Source organism: Amblyomma americanum, chromosome 1 (genome assembly GCF_052857255.1).
Source record: "Amblyomma americanum isolate KBUSLIRL-KWMA chromosome 1, ASM5285725v1, whole genome shotgun sequence".
Taxonomy (NCBI): Eukaryota; Metazoa; Arthropoda; class Arachnida; order Ixodida; family Ixodidae; genus Amblyomma; species Amblyomma americanum.
In genome coordinates this window covers 390,233,878-390,258,159 of record NC_135497.1, presented here as the reverse complement: position 1 = coordinate 390,258,159, position 24,282 = coordinate 390,233,878, and the positions used below count along the sequence as shown (strand labels likewise).

Genomic DNA, 24,282 nt, shown 5'->3' with positions numbered 1-24,282 from the left:
CTACGGTTATCTAAAGCCCTCACCGCACCACACCCGTCGCCAGGCCGATTCTACATGGTACCGAAAATCCACAAAAGAATAATCCTGGCCGCCCTATAGTATCCGGCATCGGCACGGTTACAGAACCAATTTCTAGTTACATTGACACACTATTTAGACATATTCCAACACACGCATCATACATACGCGACAAAAACCATTTCCTTCGCGCAATAGCAGGTCTCAAACTGCCGGAAGGAGCCTTCCTGGCAACACTAGATGTAGTCTCTCTCTACACAAACATTCTTAATTTCGATGGCAACAAATCTCCGATCGAAGCGCTTGAACAAAACAGAAACGAGGAATTCCCTACCCCACGTGTTTTAGAAACACTGGCAAAAATCGTACTCGAATATAACAACTTCGAATTTAACAATGAACACTATTTCCAAATTAATGGCACAGCCATGGGTACAAAGATGGCACCCACCTACGCCAATATCTTCATGCATTGTATTGAATCCAAGTTTCTGAAAGATTTCCCCATTAAACTCACCCTAGACAAAGGCTACTTGGATGACATCTTTATAATATTGACTGACACAGAGCAAGAACTCATACGTTTTATTGAAAACTTCAAACCTCGTCCACCTCAACATATATTTCACTTACACCTACTTCAACACCACAATGAACTTTCTAGATATTGAGATTTCGGTAAACGAAGGCTCACTTACCACTGGTGTATATAGAAAACCGACGGACCGCCAACAATACCTACACTTCCAAAGCATCCATCCTCGTCACTCTAAAAAAAGCATCCCATACTCTCAGGCACATCGATTTAAAAGATTATGTTCCCAAGACGAGGACTTCGTAAAAAATTCCAAACGCATGCGAGAAGTCCTCTTTAAGCAACGATACCCCCCCCCTCCCGCCATCATCGACGATGCCATTGAAAAGGCATCTAAACTCAACCGAGAGCAAATACTGGAGGACGTCGCTACAACGAGGAAACAGATCACCGCGCAAATCTCGTACTTACCTTCACCAGTAACCAGCCTAACGTAAACAAAATCCCCAGAAAACATTTCAACATTCTCGAACAAAGCGAGCGCCTCACGAAAATTTTCACTGCTCCCCCTCACGCGTTCTACAGACGACAAAAAAACGTTAAAAATATTCTAGTACACTCAAAAACAAATAACCAGCCGGTTTTGGGGTGCCAGTCCTGTGGAAAAAGTAGATGCCAGGTCTGCAAACGCATACAAACATCAAGCTATGCAGTAGGTACAGCTTCAGGCTTCAAATGGGAAATGAATGGAAACTTTGATTGAGATTCCTGCAACGTAATATACCTCCTAGAATGCAGTGTGTGCAGTATGCAGTACATTGGACAGACCGTCAACCCTCTACGAATTCGCTTTAATAACCACCGCGCGCATATCTTATCCCTACCCAATCTTTCCTTGTAAAAACACAATATTGAGAGAAGCCACCCATTTGATGCAATTAAGTTAACAGTCCTACAGTGTGGGTTCCACAACACCCGGGAAAGAGAACAATGCGAGTCGTACGTCATTTACAAATTTGGAACAATTCCTCACGGCATTAATGAAAGTGCACGATGTGGGATATACTGGTATCCCCTCCTCGTCCACCGCGCCAGCGGCGACCGTGACTTACACGGGCGCGCTGGCCACCAGGATTGTGGAGAGAAGGCACCCACGCGACTCTGCTCATTTCCGCCCCAGCACTGATGTGACGTCACGACAGCGCGCTGCCTTCTGCGGAGGGTGTAGCACGCCTAAGCTTGACGGCAACGATTTGCTGCCAGGGCGGTAATGCCCGAATGAATACAGGGGGGGAACGCGCGGCGGGAAGAGAGTCTCGCCGCCGGCCCTTACCTAACTGCCCCACGGACCCCTTCCGCTGCCCGCCGGCCCCCGAACACCAACGCCAGACGACGTCAACGACCTGGTGAGCTGCTGAACATCTATTTTACGGATAGAACATTCTTCCGCAGTGTGCTTTACCTCGCGTTAGGATAATAAACTATTTCCTAGCGTGCCCGGCCGTTGCCTACTTCGTCCGGACCTGCCGTGGCTGCGACTCTGCGCCACGGGTTGGGGAAACGTGTTGCGTACTTGAATAACGCCTGCGTGTAGCTTGCGCGGAAGCTCGCCTTCCCGGCCGGCTGGACGCAGAGTGACCCCATATCTTGGCGCCCAACGTGGGGCGAACTAGGCAATTGAGCAGTGACCTTTGTTGGAGCGAACGACTACCGTCGCCCTAACAAAGGATGGCAGCCGACAGGAGTGACTTGCAGTCTTTGTTTATGCTGTCAGAGCCAGCGGCACATAACCAGGGCTCCCTACTTGACGCGCCGTTGGAAGGGTTTGAATTTGTGAAATTGGGCGTTCCACGCGGAATAGCCGAGAAACATCCCCTGACGCGTTGGTAGGACTTAGGCCTGGCATAGGGGGCTCCACATCGGGCGCCTCGCCGCTCCGCGACGCGAACAATGAGGCACCTAGGCCTCTTATCATTCGACGCCATCAGCGGCTGCGCCCAACTCCGGGGGCGTTAGTCCGCAATCATCCGAGGTGCTCTTGCAGAACGCAATGCAAGTTTTGCAGAGTCTAGCGGGTATTTTGCAAAACAATTTGCAAGCCCCGGCCCAGTCACCACGTGTTAGGATAGACTTGCCTACCTACACGGGGTACCACGACACTGCGGGAGCAAATGAGTACCTCGACCGTCTGCTGCATTATCAGCAAGTGACAGGAATCGCAGACGCCGAAATGCTCGCGCGTGTTGTGCCTGTTTCTATGACGGAGCAAGCGGCCCGCTGGTACCGACTAGCCGGCAACCGAGCGAGGACTATGGAGGAGTTTTGCGCAAGCTTCCGCGACGAATTCCTTCCCGCAAACTATGAGTGGCGTTTGAGGAGAGAGCTGGAGCTCCGAACCCAGCATCCCGACGAGTCTCTGTTAGAGTACGCCCGAGCGATGGACGAACTTTATCGCCTCGCTGTCCCTCGCGCCACGAACACGGAGAAAGTTGAGCGTGTCACGAGACAAGCGCACCCGACTTTCACGGCTTACCTGAGAAGAGTCAGGTTCAGAGATTTGGATGAGCTGGCAGCTGAGGCGAAGCGCATTTAGGGAGACATCCTCTCTGCGCGAGCGTATCGGCCGCCCCCACCCGCATCGCTGTCACTTGAGCCGCGCTGCGCGTGGAATGGCAGCTCAGCCCGCAGCCGCTCCAGAGCTGAAGCGTCAGCACGATTTGCTGACGAGCGTGTCCCAAGGGGTTGGGAGTTGTCCGACCGCGCTTTGCACCCGTTCAGCTACGCGTCGCGAACAGCACACGCTGCCGCAGAGCGGAACGAACCGAGGCGAGATCGCGAGGCCGACACGCGGCCCCCACCATCCGCGCCGCGAGTTCGAGATGACCGACCGGAACGGGGAGACCAGCGCCTAGCCCGTCGGGGCCCGGGTAACCGTTGCTACCGGTGCGACCAGCCAGGGCACTTCGCCCGCGAGTGTGGCCGCCCTCCCGCCCGTGACCAAACACGGTCGGGAAACGGCCAAAGCCACCAGTGATCGACCTTCGATCCCGCGTGGCGTACACAGAAAACCCTGGTTTGCTAGCGCCTTTGGCATGTCGCGTAGTAAATTCTGTTGACCTGTCAGCGCCGTTCATTGAGCTAACGATAGCTCGAAAGAAATTCACCGCGTTACTAGATACAGGAGCAAGCGCTTCTTTGTTCGGTGACGAGTGTTAAACCATCTCCGCGAGAACAAAATCCGGCTGAGAGAGTGCGATACCACTTTTCGAATCGCGAGCGGCACAGCGCAATCAACCGGTGCAGCTAGGATAGTGGTTCGCTGGGAAAGACGCGTGCGGCGACAACGCCTCGTTCATCTTCCCTGTTTATCCGTTCCTGTAATTCTTGGGCGAGACATCCTAGCCAAGACAGGTATTGTGATAGATATCAGCAGCGGAGGCTACAGGGAGCGCACGTCAGGCGCCTTGAAGCCTTACGCAAAGCGCCCGCGGCGTCGCAGACCATTCAGACTCCGAACGCGGCGCGAGCGGGGGGAGACCGTGACAAATCCCCCCCGCTAGCCCGAGATCCAGGAGGCGAGCAAACCATCGCCGCTGAGAGAGGGAAGAGAGAAGGTTGCAGCGGTAGAAAGCTGCTCTGCCGCGCAGGGAAGTTCAGCGCACCCCTTGTTGTCGGAAGTGAACAGCGTGACGGAGAGGGTGAAGGCACGTTTGTCATCGCTCCTCTACGAGTACAACGCGACATTCACTGACCGCCCGGGCCTCACTACCCTAGTCAGGCACCGAATAGAGACGGGTGACGCACTGCCTTGGAAGTGCAATCCTAGACCAATTAGCTTGGCCAAGAGAAAAGCACTGGACAGCGCCTTAGACGAACTTATCGATACTGGCGTTGTTGAGAGGTCTAACAGCCCTTGGGGCTTCCCGGTAGTCTTGGTTCCAAAGAAAGACGATACATATCGACTTTGCGTGGACTGCCGCAAGCTGAATGAGGTTACGAGGAAAGACGCCTACCCTCTACCAACCATTTCTTCCCTAGTGTCCAACCTAGGTGGGGCGAAGTACTTCACAACGCTCGATGCTAGCCGCGGATACTTTCAGGTTGAAATGAATGAGCGGGACAAGGAGAAAACTGCTTTCGCTTGTCACAGAGGCATTTTCCAGTTCAACAGAATGTCTTTTGGTTTGGTAGGAGCACCCGCTACTTATCAGCGCCTAATGGACCGTGTTCTGGAAGATGCGAAGTGGCAACATGCGCTCGCGTACCTAGACGACATCGTGGTGTACTGGAAAACGTTCGACGAACACTTGCGCCACTTGAGGGACGTCCTAGAGAGGCTGAGGTCCGCGGAAATGACTGAACTCGAAGAAGGCACAGATAGCCGCGACCCGAATAACACTGTTGGGGTTCACGATCGACAGAGGCCGCATTCTGCCGTGCGATGATAAGCTTGAGGCTTTGCTTAAGTTTCCGTCGCCCACAGATATAGCCGGTCTCAGGCGCTTCCTTGCAATGGCGAACTTTTATCGCCAGTTCATCCCAGATTGCGCAGCGCTGCAGGCGCCTTTGACAAAGCTTTCGAAGAAAGGCGAGCGCTGGAGTTGGGGTCACGAGCAAGAGGATGCACTACGCAACCTCAGCAAAGTGCTCGCTGACACGGCTGAGTTGCAGCTACCCGACCTAAACAGGGAGTTTGTGATTCAAACCGACGCAAGCGACCTGGGCTTAGGAGCAGTGTTGCTTCAGGAGCATGAAGGCGTTCTCCGTCCGGTAGCTTTCGCGAGCCGTTCGTTGACGCCGGCAGAGAGAAACTACTCGGTGACAGAGAAGGAATGTCTCGCGATAGTTGTTGCTCTGCGTAAGTTCGACTACTACGTCGATGGGGTGGCATTTGTGATCGAGACGGATCACATGGCGCTCACCTGGCTGAGACGACTCAGCGAGCCGAGCGGCCGCCTAGCGCGTTGGTCCCTGTTGCTGCAGCGTTACGACTTAACCGTGCGCTACCGCAAAGGGAAAAACAACGCTGTGGCTGACGCACTCTCGCGAGCGCCTGTCCAGTGCGAGGAAGGTCACGCAACCGACCGCCCGACAGCCGGAGAGAGCGAGGGACAGACCCGAGCTGTAGCCAATGTAAGGAACGCGGATCAACCGTTGATCCAGGGCGAGAGCGTGAACCACGTGGACTACGCGAGTTCCGTGGGGATCGTGTTCATCAGAAATTAGCTGCTCGAAGCTCAGCAGGACGATCCGTTTTGTCGAAAGGTGTTCGACGGGCTCCGGGAGCCGGGCGGCAGGGCCGCCGCGCACACGGCGACAGCTGGTTTTGCTGTCGGTGCGGAGCGCTCGGAAACAGCTGGTAGTGCTGTGAGCGCGATGTATTTGTATCTGCTGGATTCCGACGGCGTCCTGCTGAGGTATATCCCCTCCGAGAACGACACAAACGAGGCGTTCAAGGTCGTGATACCGCGAGTATTGAGAGCAGCACTGTTACGCTACTTTCACGACTCGTGCAGCGCTGGGCATGCAAGCGGCCCCCCGAGGCGGACGACCACCCGGCCTCATGCACCCGATTAACAGCCACACTCCCTGGCAAATCGCGGCGTGTGACATCATGGGACCGTATCCTATGACACCGAGTAGGAACAAGTTCCCGCTGGTGGTCACGGATCACTTCAGCAAGTGGGTTGAACTTTTCCCCCTTAGAAAGCTGACGGCACGAGTGATCATGGAGAAGCTGATGGACGTATTCACCAGGTTCGCTTTCCCAGAGCAGCTGAAAACGGACAACGCGTCCTACTTCACTGCGCAGGTGTTCGTTGATTCGTGCGCTGCACTCGGCATTAAGCACAAGAAAACGACCACCTATCATGCTCAGTCGAACCCCACGGAACGAGTCAATCGCAACGTTAAGCACTTGCTTGTCGCGTACTCTGAGAAGCACAAAGATTGGGACTCCTATCTGCCGGAGATCGCGTTTGCTTTGCGTTAGACCGTTAACCGCTCGACTGGGTATGTGCCGTCTTCTCTCAATCTGGGTAGAGAGCTGCTAAATCCGATGGACCGGATTCTATCGGACAGCAGAAAGACGCCAGTCGCTTCGTCAGCACGAGCTGAGCACGCGACGCAGCTGCGCGCTAAGATGACGGAGGCCGTACGCAAGGCTCGCCGCAACCTGAGCACCGCTAGGGCGCAGCAAAAAGCACAGTACGACCGCTCGCACCGGGATGTTCACTACGAAGTGGGCGATCTGGTGCTTCGACGCCAGCACGTTCTCAGCGACGCTAGCAAACAGTTTGCGGCCTCGTTGGCGCCGAAATGGATCGGGCCGTTCCGCGTGCGAGAGAAGCTTTCCTCGCTCGTTTACAGGCTCGAGGACTTGCGGTCGAAACCGACAGGCGGACCGGTGCACGTATGCGACCTGAAACGCTACGTGCAACGAGAAGAGTGGGTAGAGGACACAGCCCGACCCGCGCCGCAGTCGGATAACGAGCGCTGCGATCAGCCGGCGAACTCCGCGTCCCGCTATAACTTGCGCCCTAAGCAGAAACAGAATCTGCCTGCGCTGCCTAGAGCGAGGGCGCGAGCCGGCAGGCAGTCTCGTTAGATGCATGAACGTACGGGCCGCTCATGCCGATAAGTGTCACGCAAGACTGACTTGCGTTAACCCGCACGACTATCGTGAGGGTCGAACAGCCACGCAGCACGCGCTGCGGTGGCTGGCTGCATCTGTGTTGACCTTTTTCAGCGCAGATGGAAAAGAAGCAGGGCGCATCAGAACGACACCGTTCCACTACAAACTACCAGCCACCATCCAGCTTCCGCCACGCGCCGCGCCCAAGGCTCGACGCTACGCCCCGCCCGCGACCTGCAGTCGCCACCCTGGCCACCCCTGCTACCTGTTACATCGCATCGGAGCTGCCCACCCGCCGACTGTGCGCCACCGCCTGCGGGGCCCCATTAGCACCGCAACCCTGGGTCCTCGCCTGCTGACCAGGTATGCCAAGGCAGCCCAACCGCGGCCTCAGCCATAAAGCGCCGCAGCCTTTGTCCCAGAAGCCACCTGACCCAGTACCTCAGGGGCACAGCCATGGACCTGACCTTCAAGCCATCGCTGCCGGCGCCAAGGAGGCGGTCGACCGAATTCAACCGGAACGGCGCAGCCGCGCGCACTCGGGAGACCGAGACGGGGAGCAAGTGGCCGAACGTCATCGTACGGGAGGCCAAGCCTTCGGAGCGAAGCAGCTGATCGGTGGGGGCGTGGCGCGGCCGTCAACTGATGCACCGGCTGGAGCCGAAGAACTTCCAACCTCGATCCCTGGATGGTGGAGAAGATCAAGTAACGTTGCCCCTATTTCTGTGTTCGGGAGGCTTCTTAAGGAGGGGAGGATGTGGGATACACTGGTATCCCCTCCTCGTCCCCCGTGCCAGCGGCGACCGTGACTTACACGGGCGCGCTGGCCACCAGGAATGTGGAGAAAAGGCACCCACGCGACTCTGCTCATTTCCGCCCCAGCACTGACGTGACGTCACGACAGCGCGCTGCCTTCTGCGGAGAGGGTAGCACGCCTAAGCTTGACGGCAACGATTTGCTGCCAGGGAGGTAATGCCCGAAGGGATAAAAGGGGGAACGCGCGGTGGGAAGAGAGTCTCGCCGCCCGACCTTACCTAACTGCCCCACGGACCCCTTCCGCTGCCCGCCGGCCCCCGAACACCAACGCCAGACGACGTCAACGACCTGGTGAGCTGCTGAACATCTAATTTACGGATAGAACATTCTTCCGCAGTGTGCTTTACCTCGCGTTAGGATAATAAACTATTTCCTAGCGTGCCCTGCCGTTTCCTACTTCGTCCGGACCTGCCGTGGCTGCGACTCTGCGCCACGGGTTGGGGAAACGTGTTGCGTACTTGAATAACGCCTGCGTGTAGCTTGCACGGAAGCTCGCCTTTCCGGCCGGCTGGACGCAAAGTGACCCCATAACGTGTATTGTCCTCCATCCGCCCCTTGCAGGGCCGTTGCTGACATTACGAGAGCCAGCTTGACATACCTCGGTCGTTTCTTGCCAGCAACATCTTTTTCAAGCTCACACAAATTTCTTCATCCCCCAACCCATCCCGCCCCTCCCTATCTTCCCAGTTCGATTACCTTGCCGACGGGGTCCAATTGAAGAACCCTTGCCTAAGTGCTCACGCCATTCACTTTGACCTCCCACACGACACTTGCCGGAATTCGGATGTTTTTCCACAAATTTTTTCTTTTGTGCGTGTTTTCAGGCACAGTGCACGTGTGTGTTGTTAAGCTCACAGCGCCGCTGATTCTGCCTTGAATCGGGCTGCCGAAATGGTTCTAGATGACGGAAGTCTCCTGTCCTGTCTGCATTTTATTCTGTTTATTTGTTTACTCTTTCTGACCAGGTCACGCGAGTGCACGCATCTCTAATTTTTGTATGTTGGACAATTCCGCCACACCGCAGCGGTGGCCAAGTGGTTGAGCATCCGCCTCGTATGCGGGAGGTGCGGGGTTTGATCCCCAGTACCGCCGGGTACCCACCAGTGATACAATGGGTACAAGCTTTCCCCTGGTCTGGTGCTCGGCTTCTTTAGGGTGAAATGCTTGGGAAATGGGTCGTTGACCCCACCTTAAGAAAATGTAAATTACCTTGTGTCATGGCGCGCTTTGGCCATAGATGCTCTTGCGCCATAAAAATCCATAATCATCATCACAATTCCGCCACCGTCTGTTTCTGTACACCTTACTAGCTTAAATGATCCCGCCATTGTCATTTAGCCGCCACACGACACTGGCACGAGCTCGGATGTTTTATTATTGTGTGTCTGGGTGTTTTCATGCACAGTGCACGTGTGTCTAGTTAAGCTCACGGCGCCGCTGATTCGGCCTTCGCTCTGGCTGCCGAAGTGGTTCCAGATGACGGAAACTCCGGCCCTGTCTGCATTTTATTCTGTTTATTTGATTACTCTTTATGGTCGGGGCACGCGAGTGCACGCGTCTCTAACTTTTGTGTGTAGGGCGATCCCGTCACCGTCTGTTCCTGTGCACCTTACACGCCGCCGCTCTGTTGCCTTGATGGTTAGCTATCATCCCCTCCTGCTCCATGTTTTGCCTTTTTTTTCCTTGTCCCGAGTCGGCTCCCCGCGGCTGCGGGGTGGGTGGCGTGGGACAGCGCGTTTTTCTTTGTGTTCCCCTTTTTTCTCTTTCTATCAGTTTCTTTTCTAGTATTCTTTGCCTCCGTTTGTTTCTTTTGTTCATGTGTCCTACATGTGTGCCAGTGCCAACTCCTTAAGAAGAGGAAGAAGACCCCTGTAACCGAAGTCTTCAGAAAGGACAGGATCTATCCGAAACATCGACTCAAAATAAATCTATGGCTAAATGAAGCGTTTTCAACTTTGCATTTTGTCTCTAGCAACCAAATTAGCTTATCTTTCTATATATATATATATATATATATATATATATATATATATATATATATATATATATATATATATATATATATATATATATATATATATATATATATATGAAGGAAGCCAGCAGTCACCGACACCAAGGTGCATAGGGGAATGTTTCTAGTTTTTAATTCGTAGTGCCAATCATTTCGTTTAAAGAAAATTTGTCATAAACAAGCAGAACAAACAGCCATGCCGTCGGTGGGATCCGAACCCACGACCTCTGAATATCGCGTATGGTGCTCTACGAACTGAGCTACGGTGACTGCTGTCCAATCTGCTGCTTTCGTGAGTATTTATGTTTTGCGTGTAAGCGAACCTTGAGAGTGTTCACCAGCGCCACCCTCGTCCATAGCGGTGGACGTAGCACGTCGTGTAATACCACGACTGTGACGTAGAACCTCATCTAATGGCGAGGGCGGAAATTGTGCAGGAACTCTTTTATGCTACCTATGGCATAATCACTGCCAGAACCGAGGCCCTCGTTATGCTACTAGCAGACAAGGCAAATGAAATGAGGGGGTCGTTTGACAAACATATGAAGGAAGCCAACAGTCACCGAAACCAAGGTGCAGAGGGGAATGCTTCTTTCTTTTAATTTATAGTACGAATCAATTGGTTTAAAGAAAATTACTTATAAAGCAGCGCAAAAAAAAACAACGTACTAGGCGTAATAGCAAAAAGGTCGTCTTTTTGCTCTGCGGATCGGCCTGGTTTCCCTCGCCTAGCTGCCGGCCTTTGGCCGGTAGAACGTAACAGGCATAGTGCGTGTGCATAGATAGTCTGCAAAGTGCAAAATCTCATTAAAAGTTTATGGCCCACGTGCTTTGTACCACAAATTATGGTATACGAGCGCATAAGAATAAATGAATATTTCTTTGAAGGCAGATACCTATGTAAAAAAAAACCGTTATTTTTAGGCACCTCCATGACCATAGGCCTTTTCGCTTTCTCCCTATTTTCCTGCAGATCGCAGACTGAAGAGCGAAGAGCAGCTGAGAGCCGCAGAGATGAGTTGCTGAAGACACTGCACGCCACGACATCCATGCGTGCGCAGGGGGAGAGGTTGTTGGCGTCGAAGGCGGGATCCTTGGAAGCTCTTCGATCGGAATTAATGGAGCTTCAGGTGAAAAGACTGCACATATTCATCATGAAATACTTTAGCTCCTGTTGTCGGCCTGCCGCGGGGGAGGAAAAACACGGTGCGAACCAAAGGGTTAACACCGAATCGAACCTAAACGAGCTTTGGCGAAACTTTCAGTCTGCCTACTGCCGCAGCGGCGCATGCAGGGTGTTCCGCCTTATACTTTACACAATTTAAAAAAGTAGGCTTTTCAGTTAGAAGAGCGCTTTTTTTTGGCATAGCACTGTCAGCGATGTAGTACACCAGAACACGACTAAGACGTGCTAACTAGCTGGCTGGTTTACAAATACTGAATACTTAACTTAATTATTACCAACAAATTTTTTTCTGTTTCGACGATATACGTGCACTGGAGAGGTAGTTTTGAGCGCAAGCTTTAATAAACGCGTGTATTTTGGAGCGATCTAGCTAAAATTTGTTGGGCCACAGCGCGGAGTGTGACAGCGATTTCGAAATTCTAAAAAGCTGATATGGAAATTACTTACGGAGTGTTACATGTCTCTTAATAATTAAGGAGCCCTACAATAGTATTTGAAATTTTAGCTATTCATTCTTAGCTAATTAACCTGCTAGATAGCACGCGTTAACTGTATTCTGATGTACAACAGCGCTGACAATGATATGCTGAGAAAAGCGTTCTTCTGGCTCAAAATTCATGTTTTAAAATTTGCGTAGTGTTACGTGAAACACCCAGTCGTGTGGGGCATGAGTGACTTCAATGTCCTTTTTAAGGTTCTGCTGAGCTATCGCCCAAAAGAGCAGATCATCACGACAAAGCACAAAGCATCATTAAATACTTTCTCGTCACTAGCACAGGTAGGAATTCACTGACCACGGCACAGATGTCCCCTTGGAGGCACGTCTGAACGCGCGTTGTCCACGTTTCTGCTAGAAAAATAGTTTCGGCAGCCGATTCACTCTACACCCCCTGAACTTGCTTTAATACACTGGCGTCAATAAGGCTATGTAAGGCTGCAGTTATATAGGAGAGGAATTAATGACCGATCAGAACATTTGAACATCTGTCTTCTGAAGAGGCCGTGCAGGTATTCTAAACAATAGAGAAGAATGAGGGAACCGAATGTATCAGCCCGAATCTTTCTCATTAGCATGTCTTGAAAAGACAAATGAGCACTTGTCACCTATTACGTACAGCTGCCAGGAAGGGGTAGATTGTGGTGTTGAAAAATAAAAACCGCGTAACGAGTTGATGGACAAAAAGTGCTCCACACATTAACCAGACACGGTTAAGGGAGCAAAAATTCTGTCGACGCACAGGCTCGCAGAGCGCCCCAGAAAAGTCTCAAAAATTCTATGCCGCGCAAGTACCTTATTCCATGCAACATGCAGCACTACCTGCAGTGTCGCAACCAAGATGTTGCAATTTTGTTCCCGTGCAGACACGAGGTACTCCCAACCTATCCAAGCCTGCTTTTTTATCATACTCTTTTTACAACAACAAAAGAGGGCAGCGTCATCAGCATAGTAGTAGTAGTAGTGGCTTTACTAAATAATAATAAAAAGGAAGGAAAGATTTTTGCTAGCCCCGGCATCTACCATCGGTACTGAAGCACATGCGAAATCTATATTTCACGCTGTACTAGCGAGAAGCCACGATTAGCTGTGTTTTTGAATATGCTGGAGATATGTTATGTGAATTACAAAGGCGATGTCAAACAGGTGATTTATGAGTTGTATTTCGTAAGTTCTTGGGTGTTAGGCAGAGCCACTACTCCGAAGAGTCACTTGTTGGGTACCGGATGGGCGGTTGAGAGCGGGCTCGCATATTCTCATACAATGTGGTAGAGAGTCGGTGCGGTGGCGGGGGGAGGGGGTGGCTGCAAAATAGATCCATGTTGGCGGTGGGCTGGTGTGGCGTCTGGCATGTCGTACTTTGTGCTGTATAGGAAAAAGTGAAGCAGAACAAACGTTGTTGGCTGCGCGAGGGTAGCGAATGTATACGGTTGCCCTGAAATACTGCTGAACTAGGTCGGCCGGTCAGTCCCTCGAAGCTGTAGTCTGTAGCTGCGGCTGCAGGACACTTTCCTAATAGTGTGCGGTAAGGTGGAGGCCACATGCGGATGTACTGAAGGCGACTGCGTTAATATTGTGCGTGCGTGTGAGAAATTGCCTACTGACACACACGCTTCAGGGGCGGCCTATTGCTCGCGCGACAGTTTCTCCAAAACTGCTGAAGCTGGAGGGTTTTGTCGATGCAAAATGCGCAAGATTTTTGTCTTATGCCCTTCATAAGATGGCGTCTAGCGTTTACATAGCCAACTTACAGTAATTTTGAGTTTATTTGATTTTCCGGCTCTTGCCGTAAATGCCTATACTTTTTGGGCCGACAGTTAAAGTGGGTAAATTGCGAACATCTCGTATAAAATTAATTGTGCATTTTTTATTTTTTATAAAAATTCACACAGAAAAGTAAGGGAGAGTGTAAAAAGGCTGACTAAAAACCCATCTACGTTTTCTTTTTTTTCCCTGACAATTTTGTAACCCGTTTGAACCGGTTCGAACAAGGACGGAATGTTGCTCTGGAGCTGAACCTGGAGCTGAACCCGAAAGGCGTGAAACCGAACCGAACCAGAAAAAAGTCCTTTTCGACCCCGTGGGAGCAATATCGAAAAAGAATCATATTTTGTCAGCAAGCCCTTTTAGAGGCGTAGAAACATTAGAGCAGAGCCTCAAGAATCTTTGATGAACCGACCAAAACGGCATCTGCTAACGTTATAATGTGCGACATCACGGAGCTGTGCTACATACACCTAAAGATTGAGCACCCCCATTGAAAGGGGGTTGGAAGTCTTCTGGGGATGCCGGGGATGGCGAAGCGCTATAGTTTTCACATTGGCACATAGTGCACTTGGAATGATACACATGTGACTGACGTTTTCAGTGCGGCAGGAGACATGAAGTTCATAGTATCGTAATCGATGTTTTGGCACTTCATGTCTGCGCAATTGGTTGGAATAAACTGCGCCTTCTTTTTGGGAACACATGTGGTCCAGGCTACACCAAGAAAGGAAAACTATCGCAACAGAAAGAAGCATACGTGAACTTGAGCGCTCAATTCACTTGCGCACAGATGGAGAAGGAATCCCTGAGGAGGAAGCGCCTCAGAGTGGCGGACAGCACCCAAGCCCTCTTGCGAGACCTCGAGGATGTCCGCGAAGCGATCAAGGAAAAGAAAGAGGAGTTGACGGCGTTGACGCAAGAGCGCCGCGAACTCCTCGAGAAGACGCTGGAGCTAAAGGTGGGTGCACGTTTTATTCATTCCAAAGAAGGGCGTCGATTTTCAGTGTGAATCTCATCGCGGTCAGGCGTCCACAGAGGGAGGCCTTACATCTTTTTTCAGTCTTTCCAGACGCAGAAAACATGGTGGTTTTGAAATTGGGATTAGGCCCCGATGCCAGACTGGAGCAGTCATTGCTACATCCGAGCTGATGAGCATGGCAAGCGATGGGAGGGTGTCACCACTTCGCGCACTTTTTGCGGGCGCTCCCAGACACCCTTAGAGCGTGGGGGGGTAGCGGTCTCGGTCACAAGAGAGATGCACTCGACTCAGCGTGGCTAGCTCAGCCGGAGACCAGCTACCAAGTGACAAGGGGGTTGGTCGTTTGGTGCCCACTTTAGCGCGGTCAAGGACATGCCCTCTCCGTCGACGATGAGTAGAATCTGCTCAGACATTCTAGAGAAATCGACGCCGCGCGTGGCTATTTTACTTTGGCGCCGCGCCGGCTAGCTGAGTTGAAAGTCCACGCAAGGTTTACGCGCTCTCCGGGGGCCCTTCCCTGCTGTTTGTTTTATTTTACCGCGCGTGGGCGCGATTGCTTACTCGCCGCGCCGGTTTTTTCGAAGATGCGCCGAATTTTGTGACAGAGGATAACGCCGAATAGACAAACTGCTCGAAGCAGTGACGATGTGTGTTTTTTGTTCACTACGGTAAATTCGTGGTGAAAGTAATTTGCGTCTACCTGGCACTAACGATTTGTTGCTCGAGTGTGGTCATGTTTACATCCCCGATGTACGTTCCCTTCGTCCCTTTCCTCACGGGGTAGTTCGCGTGTGCACGCACCTGACAAGTAATGTGCCGGTTTTCATCTCAACATCTTACGAGGGTACAGTCAGAAAGTATCCTTGCAGAGCTTCTTAACACAAATTCGACTGTATCGATATATTACCATATTTCAAGGGCAAAGACGCCACTTTCACTGAAAATAGGACTTATACAAGATAGAAAAGCACATAAACATTAAAAACGGATATCGCCCCTCTCCCCCCATCATTGTGCAAGGCAACAGCAGTGCGTCTGCAGAGCTTTTTCACGCAGACCCCAGCGGCTTGGCTACACAGCCGTTAGCTTCGAAACTGTAGTGACGGAGCATTTTCGGTGTAGATGTCACGAGTTTGAATGGAGTGACAGAAGAATTACGCAATTTTCTCAGAAATAGACGCGTCTTTTGCTACCGGAAAAAAACTACACAAAATGCTCATGCAGAGCCATCGAACAAACGGAATTGAATACAGCTGTCCTCAGTCTTAATCGGCTTTTCTCTGCTGGCGCTATCCCCCGTTGCCAGGTTAAACAGTGCGTCGTGGACCTGCAGCAGGACGTGAGGGCAACATCGTGAGAGCATATTAGAGATGGCCGCCCCCTTGGAACTCTGATGGAGAGAGGAGCACTGTACGAACACTATTTGTGTTCTGCATGCGAGCGCTAAAAACCGTTTGATACTGATCGATCAATGAAGGTACAAAGGGGGGACGCCTAACTGCTACTCCAGCAAGTTTTAGACCTGAACAGGAAGTTTAAAACGAAGTTGCCCTATCGGCTGACAAAGTGCAGCACAAACACTATGAAAAAAAATCGGTGCAGTGGTGGCTGCGGGGTCAATCTCAAGAAATTTTATTCTGGAACCTTATTATGGGGTGGACGTGCTGTGGCCCACACTGAGTAGTCTTAATATGTTTTTTTTATTTGTCGTTATTATTATTAATATCGGCCTCAGCGTTTTTAAAGTCACAAATGGGACGGCGAGAAAGAAGGACTAACTCTGATGTGTTTCGCAACAGTGATGTTTTCTCTTTTCCTTGATAACTTTGAAGCATATGTTTGCACTCAACCATTCAATTGATCAAAACTAGGTATGATCACAGAGAAGCAAAATTTTATGCCTGATCTTTTCTGCAAAGCACTACACATTCTAACATCTCGGATGGTTCTAAAACCATGGCCCCAACGCCAGAGCAGTTTATCAGTCCGGTATACGTGTCTCGACTAGACGAGTGGTCTGACTAGGGACTGACGACGACGCCAGCCCAGTCAGCCAGCCACGCTGCCATGGCTGGATGGTACCTTCACTGGGAATAATTGGCCCAGGAAGCCATTTTCATTGAAAAGCAGCGGAAGAGTGAAAATCAGGAAAGGAAGGGCGCCGTACACACATGGATGTTGAGTAAATGCGATGGAAAAGTCAGAAAACGAAAAACAATAAGCTAACCACCTAAAATTCGAACTGTCTAGACATTTGCAGATATCTAATTCCGGGTGTGAGTAACTTTCTACTCCAAGGTTACATACAGCTTTCTAGACATGATCCGAAGATATTTTTATCTTCATTAAACTTAAATAACGGGGCTTTTTTATAACTGTAAATTTCTAGGAACCTTTCTTTGGGATCACGTTGACACGTGCACATTCTTATTACCACATTATTCACATACTGTATACTTCTGCCGTTAGAAAGCTGTAGTTATTTTTGTACCTTTTATTTACTGAAAGCTTTTCATATTCGGGATATTTATTTACTGTGTACTGTGTTTTGTTTATAACTTCCTTATGGTTTCATACTATGGGAGGATTGCCTTGTGTGAACTGGTTCACTGATTGAGCAGCAGAAAACAGTGATCAGTTGACACTCGAAAAAGGCTAGTCGTCCAGCCGAAATGTCAATTAAATCCGGTAATGTTCAATTTGTGGTGACGTTATATTATATCCTTGTGGGAAAATAGCGCAAAAGACGAGGACAACAAAAAAGGGAAACAGGACCAGCGCTAACTAACAAATGAAGGTTTATTCACAGGAAGCAAGAAATATGAAGAGGGTAAACAATCAAGAAAGCAAACATGTGTAGCTACGCGGAACCGAGGAAACGAACCTCGCCGTCATGCAGGCATACACACGGGCTGCTAGCGCGATATTCTATTGATCATTCAGCTGCCATGACACCACATTTACACACACACACACACACACACACACACACACACACACACACACACACACACACACACACACACACACACACACACACACACACACACACACACACACACACACACACACACACACACACACACACACACACACACACACACACACACACACACACACACACACACACACACACACACACACACACACACACACACACACACACACACACACACACACACACACACACACACACACACACACACACACACACACACACACACACACACACACACACACACACACACACACACACACACACACACACACACACACACACACACACACACACACACACACACACACACACACACACACACACACACACACACACACACACACACACACACACACACACACACACACACACACACACACACACACACACACACACACATAAATATATATATATATATATATATATATATATATATATATATATATATATATATATATATATATATATATATAGCAGACAAGGAAAAGGAAATGAGGGGCTCGTTTGACAAACATAATAAGGAAGCCAACAGTCACCGAAACCAAGGTGCATAGGGGAATGCTTTTATTTTTTTTAATTTTAGTGCCAATCGATCGGTTTAAAGAAAATTACTTATAAAGCAGCAGAAAGCAGCGTCCGGACGCGATATTCAGAGGTCGTGGGTTCGGATCCCACCGGCGGCATGGTTGTTTTTTCTGCTGATTTATAAGTAATTTTCTTTAAACCTATCGATTGGCATTAAAATTTAAAAAAAATTAAAAGCATTCCCCTATGCACCTTGGTTTCGGTGACTGTTGGCTTCCTTATTATATATATATATATATATATATATATATATATATATATATATATATATATATAGCAGGCAAGGTAAAGGAGATCAGGTTCTCTTTTTTGACAAACTTATGAAGGGAGCCCAACAGTCACCGAAACCAAGGTGCATAGGGGAATGTTTAATTTTTTTTTGTGCGTAGTGCTAATCACTGGGTTAATAATACTTCGATTAATGTATCGCTTAAAGAAGTTTGCTTATAAAGCAGCAGAAAAAACAACCATGCCGCCGGTGGGATCCGAACCCACGACCTCCGAATATCGCGTCCGGTGCGCTTACCAACTGAGCTACGGCGACGGCTGTCCAATCTGCTGCTCTGGTGGGTATTTATGTTTATTTGGTATACGCGAACCTTGAGAGTGTTCACCAGCGCCACCCACGTCCATAGCGGCGGACGTAGCAGGTCCTGTGTTACCGCGAGTGTGACATGGAACGTCATCTAACGACGAGGGCGGAAACTGTGCGAAAGCCCTCTTATGCTACCCATGGCATCAAGACTGCCAGAACCGAGACCCTCGTTAAGAAATTAGCAGACAAGGTAAAGGAGATGAGGGACGTGTTTTTGACGAACTTATGAAAGGAGCCAACAGTCACCGAAACCAAGGTGCATACTGGAATGTTTAATTTTTTTACTGCGTAGTGCTAATCACTGGGTTAAAACCGTTCAAAACCGCGCTACAAGGTTCATTCATTCTTCTTACTCCTACGACGTCAGTGTTTCAGCCTTAAAAACCAAATCAGCACTATCGCCTCTTTCCGTTCGTCGTCGCATAGCCACGCTATCACTGTACCACAAGTTCTTTTACTCATCACTTAACCGTGCCCCTTACATCACGCCAGCATCATACATTTCTCATCGCACTAGCCACACGCTTCAAGTTTTTCGCCCACGTGCCCGAACTGCTACTTTTTCAGCCTCCTTCTTCCCACGTGCAGCTAAGGATTGGAACGGCCTTCCCCAGCACATCGTCGACATCACCTGTCCTTCATCATTTGCAAACAATCTAAACAACATTTTTTGTTCATGATCACTAATGGCATTGTTTTGTGCCTTTTCCTGCTAATCCCACCCCTTATGTGATACCCCGCGAGGGGTCTTTAAGGTAATAAAATGAAATGAAATAATACTTAGATTAATCTATCGCTTAAAGAAAATTCCTTATAAAGCAGCTATATATATATATATATATATATATATATATATATATATATATATATATATATATATATATATATATATATATATATATATATATATATATATATATATATATATCTGCGTGTGTGGTTGTGAAAATGTTACCTGCTTGAGTGCTTAAAATCATATAGAGCGAAGTATACGCTTCGTGTAAAAATTTTATTTCACTCGACGCTTCGATCGGAGGACCGATATTTTTCAAGAATACAGTTCATGGACGCATCTTCTTATTATTTAATTATTTATTACCTCAAAGACCCCGGATATGGTTCATTACATGAGGGATGGGAATGACAGACTACAAGATAATGGCCTCAATCTTTTTCTTGAATTTTGTGGGGTTGGTAAGGTGTATGGCTTCCGGCGACAGATCGTTCCAGTCCCTAGATGATTTGACAAAAAAAAGATCGGAAATGAGATGCAGCTCTTGCAGGGGGAGGGCACACTGTCTTGCTGTGGTGAATGCGGCTGGACAGAGCATGTGGTGCCGATATTGTCGATGCTCCTAAAGATGAATGATAAAACTTATGGAACAAGCATAATCGAGATATTTTCTTCTTGTTGCAAGACTAGACAATGTCGCGCTAGATTTTAGGGAAGACACACTAGTATAATATGAATAATCACAGTATATAAAGCAGATAGCGCAATTTTGTATTTTTTCAAGTGTTAGTGAGAGGTTTGACTGTTGAGGGTCCCACACTGCTGAAGCGAATTCTAATTTAGGTCGGAGGAAAGTCTGGTGAGCTAATAATTTGATGGAAGAGGTAGCAAAACTAAGATTTCGACGTAGGAAGCAAAGGGTGCGGTTAGCGTCATTAGCGATGTTCGTTATATGTGAAGACCATGTTAGGGTATGAGTTAAAGTAATGCCTATATACTTACAGGTAAGAAGGGAACACACCTCAAAACCAAAAAGAACATATTTAGAGGGATTGTGGGATTGCCTGCGATGGAAGGAAATCACACATGTTTTAGCAATATTAAGGGATATTAACCAATGCTCGCACCAAATTTCAATTCGGGCTAAATCTTGTTGAAGGGTGTCGGCGTCAGTGCTTGTAGAAATCGGGCGGTAAATTACGCAATCGTCTGCAATCAGCCGGATGTTACAGGTAACGTTGGAAGGAAGATCTTTAATGTAAATGAGAAAAAGCAAGGGTCCGAGTACTGTGCCTTGAGGAACACCTGAAGTAACCGGAGAACGAGGGGACGACGATTTGTTAGCATAGACGAAATGCTCTCTGTCAGCCAAAAAAATTTGAAGCCAGTTCATCACTAAGTGATTAAGGTTTAGACGCGAGAGTTTTAGTAGTAATCTTTTGTGCGGTACTTTATTGAAGGCTTTTTCAAAGTCAAGGAACAGCGCGTCAAGAGAAATACTTAAGTCAAGATGCGAACTAAGGTCATGGATGCAAAGGGCTAGTTGGGAATCACAGGAAAGTCCTTTTAAGAAACCATTTGGTTAGGGTGAAAAAAGTTTACTGAGACTAGGAATTTACTGATGTGAGAGTAAATAAAATGTTCCATTAGCTTTGAACAAATGCTTGGGAGGGAAATAGGGCGGTAGTTTTTACAAGAAAACGATGAACATTTTTTGGGACTGGGGCGATCTTACCTATTTTCCAGTCTTGTGGCAGCACACCTGATGTTAGAGAATGTTGAAAAAGGTGGCATAAGATGGCACTAACAATGTTCTTAGTATATTTTAGGGCTTCAAAGTTTAAGCCATCAATACCAGATGAAGATGACACTTTAAATGATTCGATTAGTTTCGTAATTTCACTAGTATCGAACAGAATGTCTGGCATAACAGAGAGATCAAAGACAGGGAAGTATGGTAATTCGCCTTCAGGTTCTTTAGTAAAAACAGCAAAAAAAGGAGTTAAGAGTGCTACAGACTTCATGTTTTGGTATGAGAATGTTACTATCTTTTTGTATTGTTAGAGGTTTGTGGCGTGTAGGGTTAATAGTTTTCAAAACTTGTTAGGATTGGTGCATAGCATAGACGGTAACACTGGTGAAAAAAGGAACGTTCGGTTTGGCTCGCTAAAGATTGGAATATTTTTTCTGCAGACTGATACCTTTTCTACGCGCAAGCGCTATTCAGGTGTTCGGCGGTTCGAAAAAGTCTTTTCTTTTTGTTGTTGAGGCGCTTCAGTTTGTTAGTAAACCACGTTGACGATGATTTTTCGGTGATGGTGATAATAGGGATGACATTATCAATCAGTTGGTGCATTTTGTGTTTGAAGAGAGACCAGTTAGTTTCAATAGACCGGCTTGAGAATTCAAGGACAAGCCACGCCCCAAAGTCGGACAGCTCTGCGTTCATGGCTGTGTATATATAACCCTTTGTCATATAAGGTTAGTGTCTTTTTTGCTTTTTCAGGCATGGCGGTTTACGAAAATGTGCTTAGTATTACGGAGTGGTCACTAGGCCCAGGTAAATGAAGCGGCGGTGACACGTTATCTGGACGGGAAGTGAAAACAAGATCAAGAATGTTAGAAGAATGATCAGTTTGCCTGGTAGGGTTATATACGAGCTGAGACATGCCAAAGGTTAGGCACATGTTAAAAAAGTCACTTTCTATGTTCTCTTTGGATGGATCGGTGTTATATTTACCAATTACTATGCTTTCCGGATGGGGATGGCCGACAGTCCTGCCTGTGAGAGCTGTGGTTGTGAGGAGACCATCGCTCATCTTCGCTGTGAGTGCCCTGCATTTGCGAGTGAGAGACATACACTGTGTTGTGCCCTGGACCATCTCGATCCTCGCCCATTAACAGAGCAAAAGATCCTCGGTCCGTGGCCACAGCAGTCGACTGCCCTTAAGGCATACAAGGCACTCTTTGCCTACTTGAGAGCGACTGTATCGAGTGACAAATTGTGACAGCGTTGTGCGTGTGTGTGTGTTATGCCTTTTTTGCCTTCTCTCTTCCTCCTTTTAGTCCCCTAATCCCTCTTCCCAGTGCAGGGTAGACAACCGGAACCCCTTTCTGGTTAACATCCCTGCCTTTCCCTCCTCCTCTTTATCTATTTGGGTGTAATGGCAGGTAGGTCGGGCCGGGTAATATCAGGAAAATTAAAATCACCATAAAGAAGAAAGGGAATGTGCTGATGTGACGTATATTATGACGCGCAGAGCTTCAAGGAAGTGAGCCACAAAGGAATCTGTTAGATCAGGTGGTCGATAGCAAACGCCGATGACAACTGGAGGGAAGGAATCATGGCGTTGAATAAAAAGCAATTCTAGAGAGGATGCAAGTTTAATCTCGGAACGACGACATGAGTAATGAGCACCGATTAGTACGTCTCCTCCTCGCCTATTTATCCTGTCACGTCGAAAGAAATTGAAATCTGGAAACACAGAAAGTATCTCGGAGTTTCCTAAGTACAAATTTAGCCATGTTTCGGTTAGTACAATTATGTTGCTATCCGTCGTGCGTACGAGACTGGCGAGGGTGTCAAGCTTAGGTGGTAGGCTACGGATGTTAGTGTAAAGAATGGTCAAGGGGCGGAGGTTAGACTTTTCAGAAGGGTCATTGAGTAGCTATGGATTGCAGGTAACGACTTTTTAACATGGTCATAAGTGTACGTGGTGGGGCCGATGATGAGCTTATTATACCGGAGTTTGTGTTTTTTGGTTTGCGGTTTACCAAATGCAAGCAGCTGCTTCCTTGCAAAGAGAGTAGTTTTAGAGTAGTCCTCAGAAACACTATAGCCACTGTCCTTTAGTTTGCTAGCGCAGGAAAGAATTTTTCCTTTCGTTTTATAGTGAATAAAATTCACAATAATTGGTCTGTTTTGTTAGCGTCAAAATTTCCCAGTCAGTGAGCTCTTTCAATGTCTGTTGGGTTGATTGTGACGTCTAGTTTTTCTTTGCATACCTCAATGACAAACTTTTCAATTTCAACCCATGTTTCTTGGTTAGTGTCTTTTAAGCAAAAAACAAATAAATTGGATCTGCGTGCCCTGTATTCGGAGTCGGCCAGCTTAGATATAATATTCGATATTTCACCCGCATTCTGCTCCGCAAGCTCCCGAGCTTGACTTATATAATCCTTTATGGCGGCAAATGATGCACAATCTTCTTCAGTTTTTGTTAGTCTGCTTCTTATTTCACCTAGCGCTTTGTCATTCTGGGTTAACGTGCTGCGAATTGTTTTCTTTCGGCCAGCAAAGATGCTTGTCTAGATCGTAGTTCGTTCAAAGCTTCCATTATGTCGGAAGTATCTTGCGGAGCAGCACCGCAGGTGTTGGGACCGGGGTTTACTTCAACATCACCCGCCAGAATCAGCAGTTGACGGATGACACCAAGGCATTCAAAGGCAGTCGCGACACAACACTGAGGGCTCGGCAGCACTAGCAATGCCGCATAACGGGTACGCCGCGCAAATGTTGAGTATCCGTAGTTCACCTGCACGACAAAGAGGCGACGCAGGCGAGTGTACGTGGACATCGTTGCAGTGCTGCCGAGCCCATTAAGCGTGGTGTGCGTTGGTGCTGTCCTTAAGTAGTGTGGACACTGCGGTGACGTAAACATGCTGGCATATATATTATACCATAGGACTTCGCACACTGAGGCTTCAAAAGAAAAGAAAGACACACTTACGCCATGATGGGGAAGCAAAGGCGCCGCGTCGCGTACGCATGAACTCACTGCACACACACGCACACACACACACGCACACACGAACACGCACACACACACACACGCACACACACACTATATATATATATATTGACACGAGGATTGGAAGTAGAAGAAGAAAGAGATCGCAGCCTCTAGAAGTAGACGACGCTGAAGT

The 24,282-nt window shown here is 48.5% G+C and overlaps 1 protein-coding gene across 1 annotated transcript in view; it reads left to right on the top strand.

Moving 5' to 3' along the window:
• LOC144101885 (kinesin-like protein KLP2) overlaps window positions 1-24,282 on the top strand; it is a 126,055-nt gene that overhangs the window by 14,310 nt on the left and 87,463 nt on the right. The window contains exons 2-3 of the mRNA XM_077635111.1: window positions 10,991-11,147; window positions 14,257-14,424. Coding sequence (XP_077491237.1) covers window positions 10,991-11,147; window positions 14,257-14,424 — 325 coding nt within the window. The remainder of the gene's footprint in view (window positions 1-10,990; window positions 11,148-14,256; window positions 14,425-24,282) is intronic.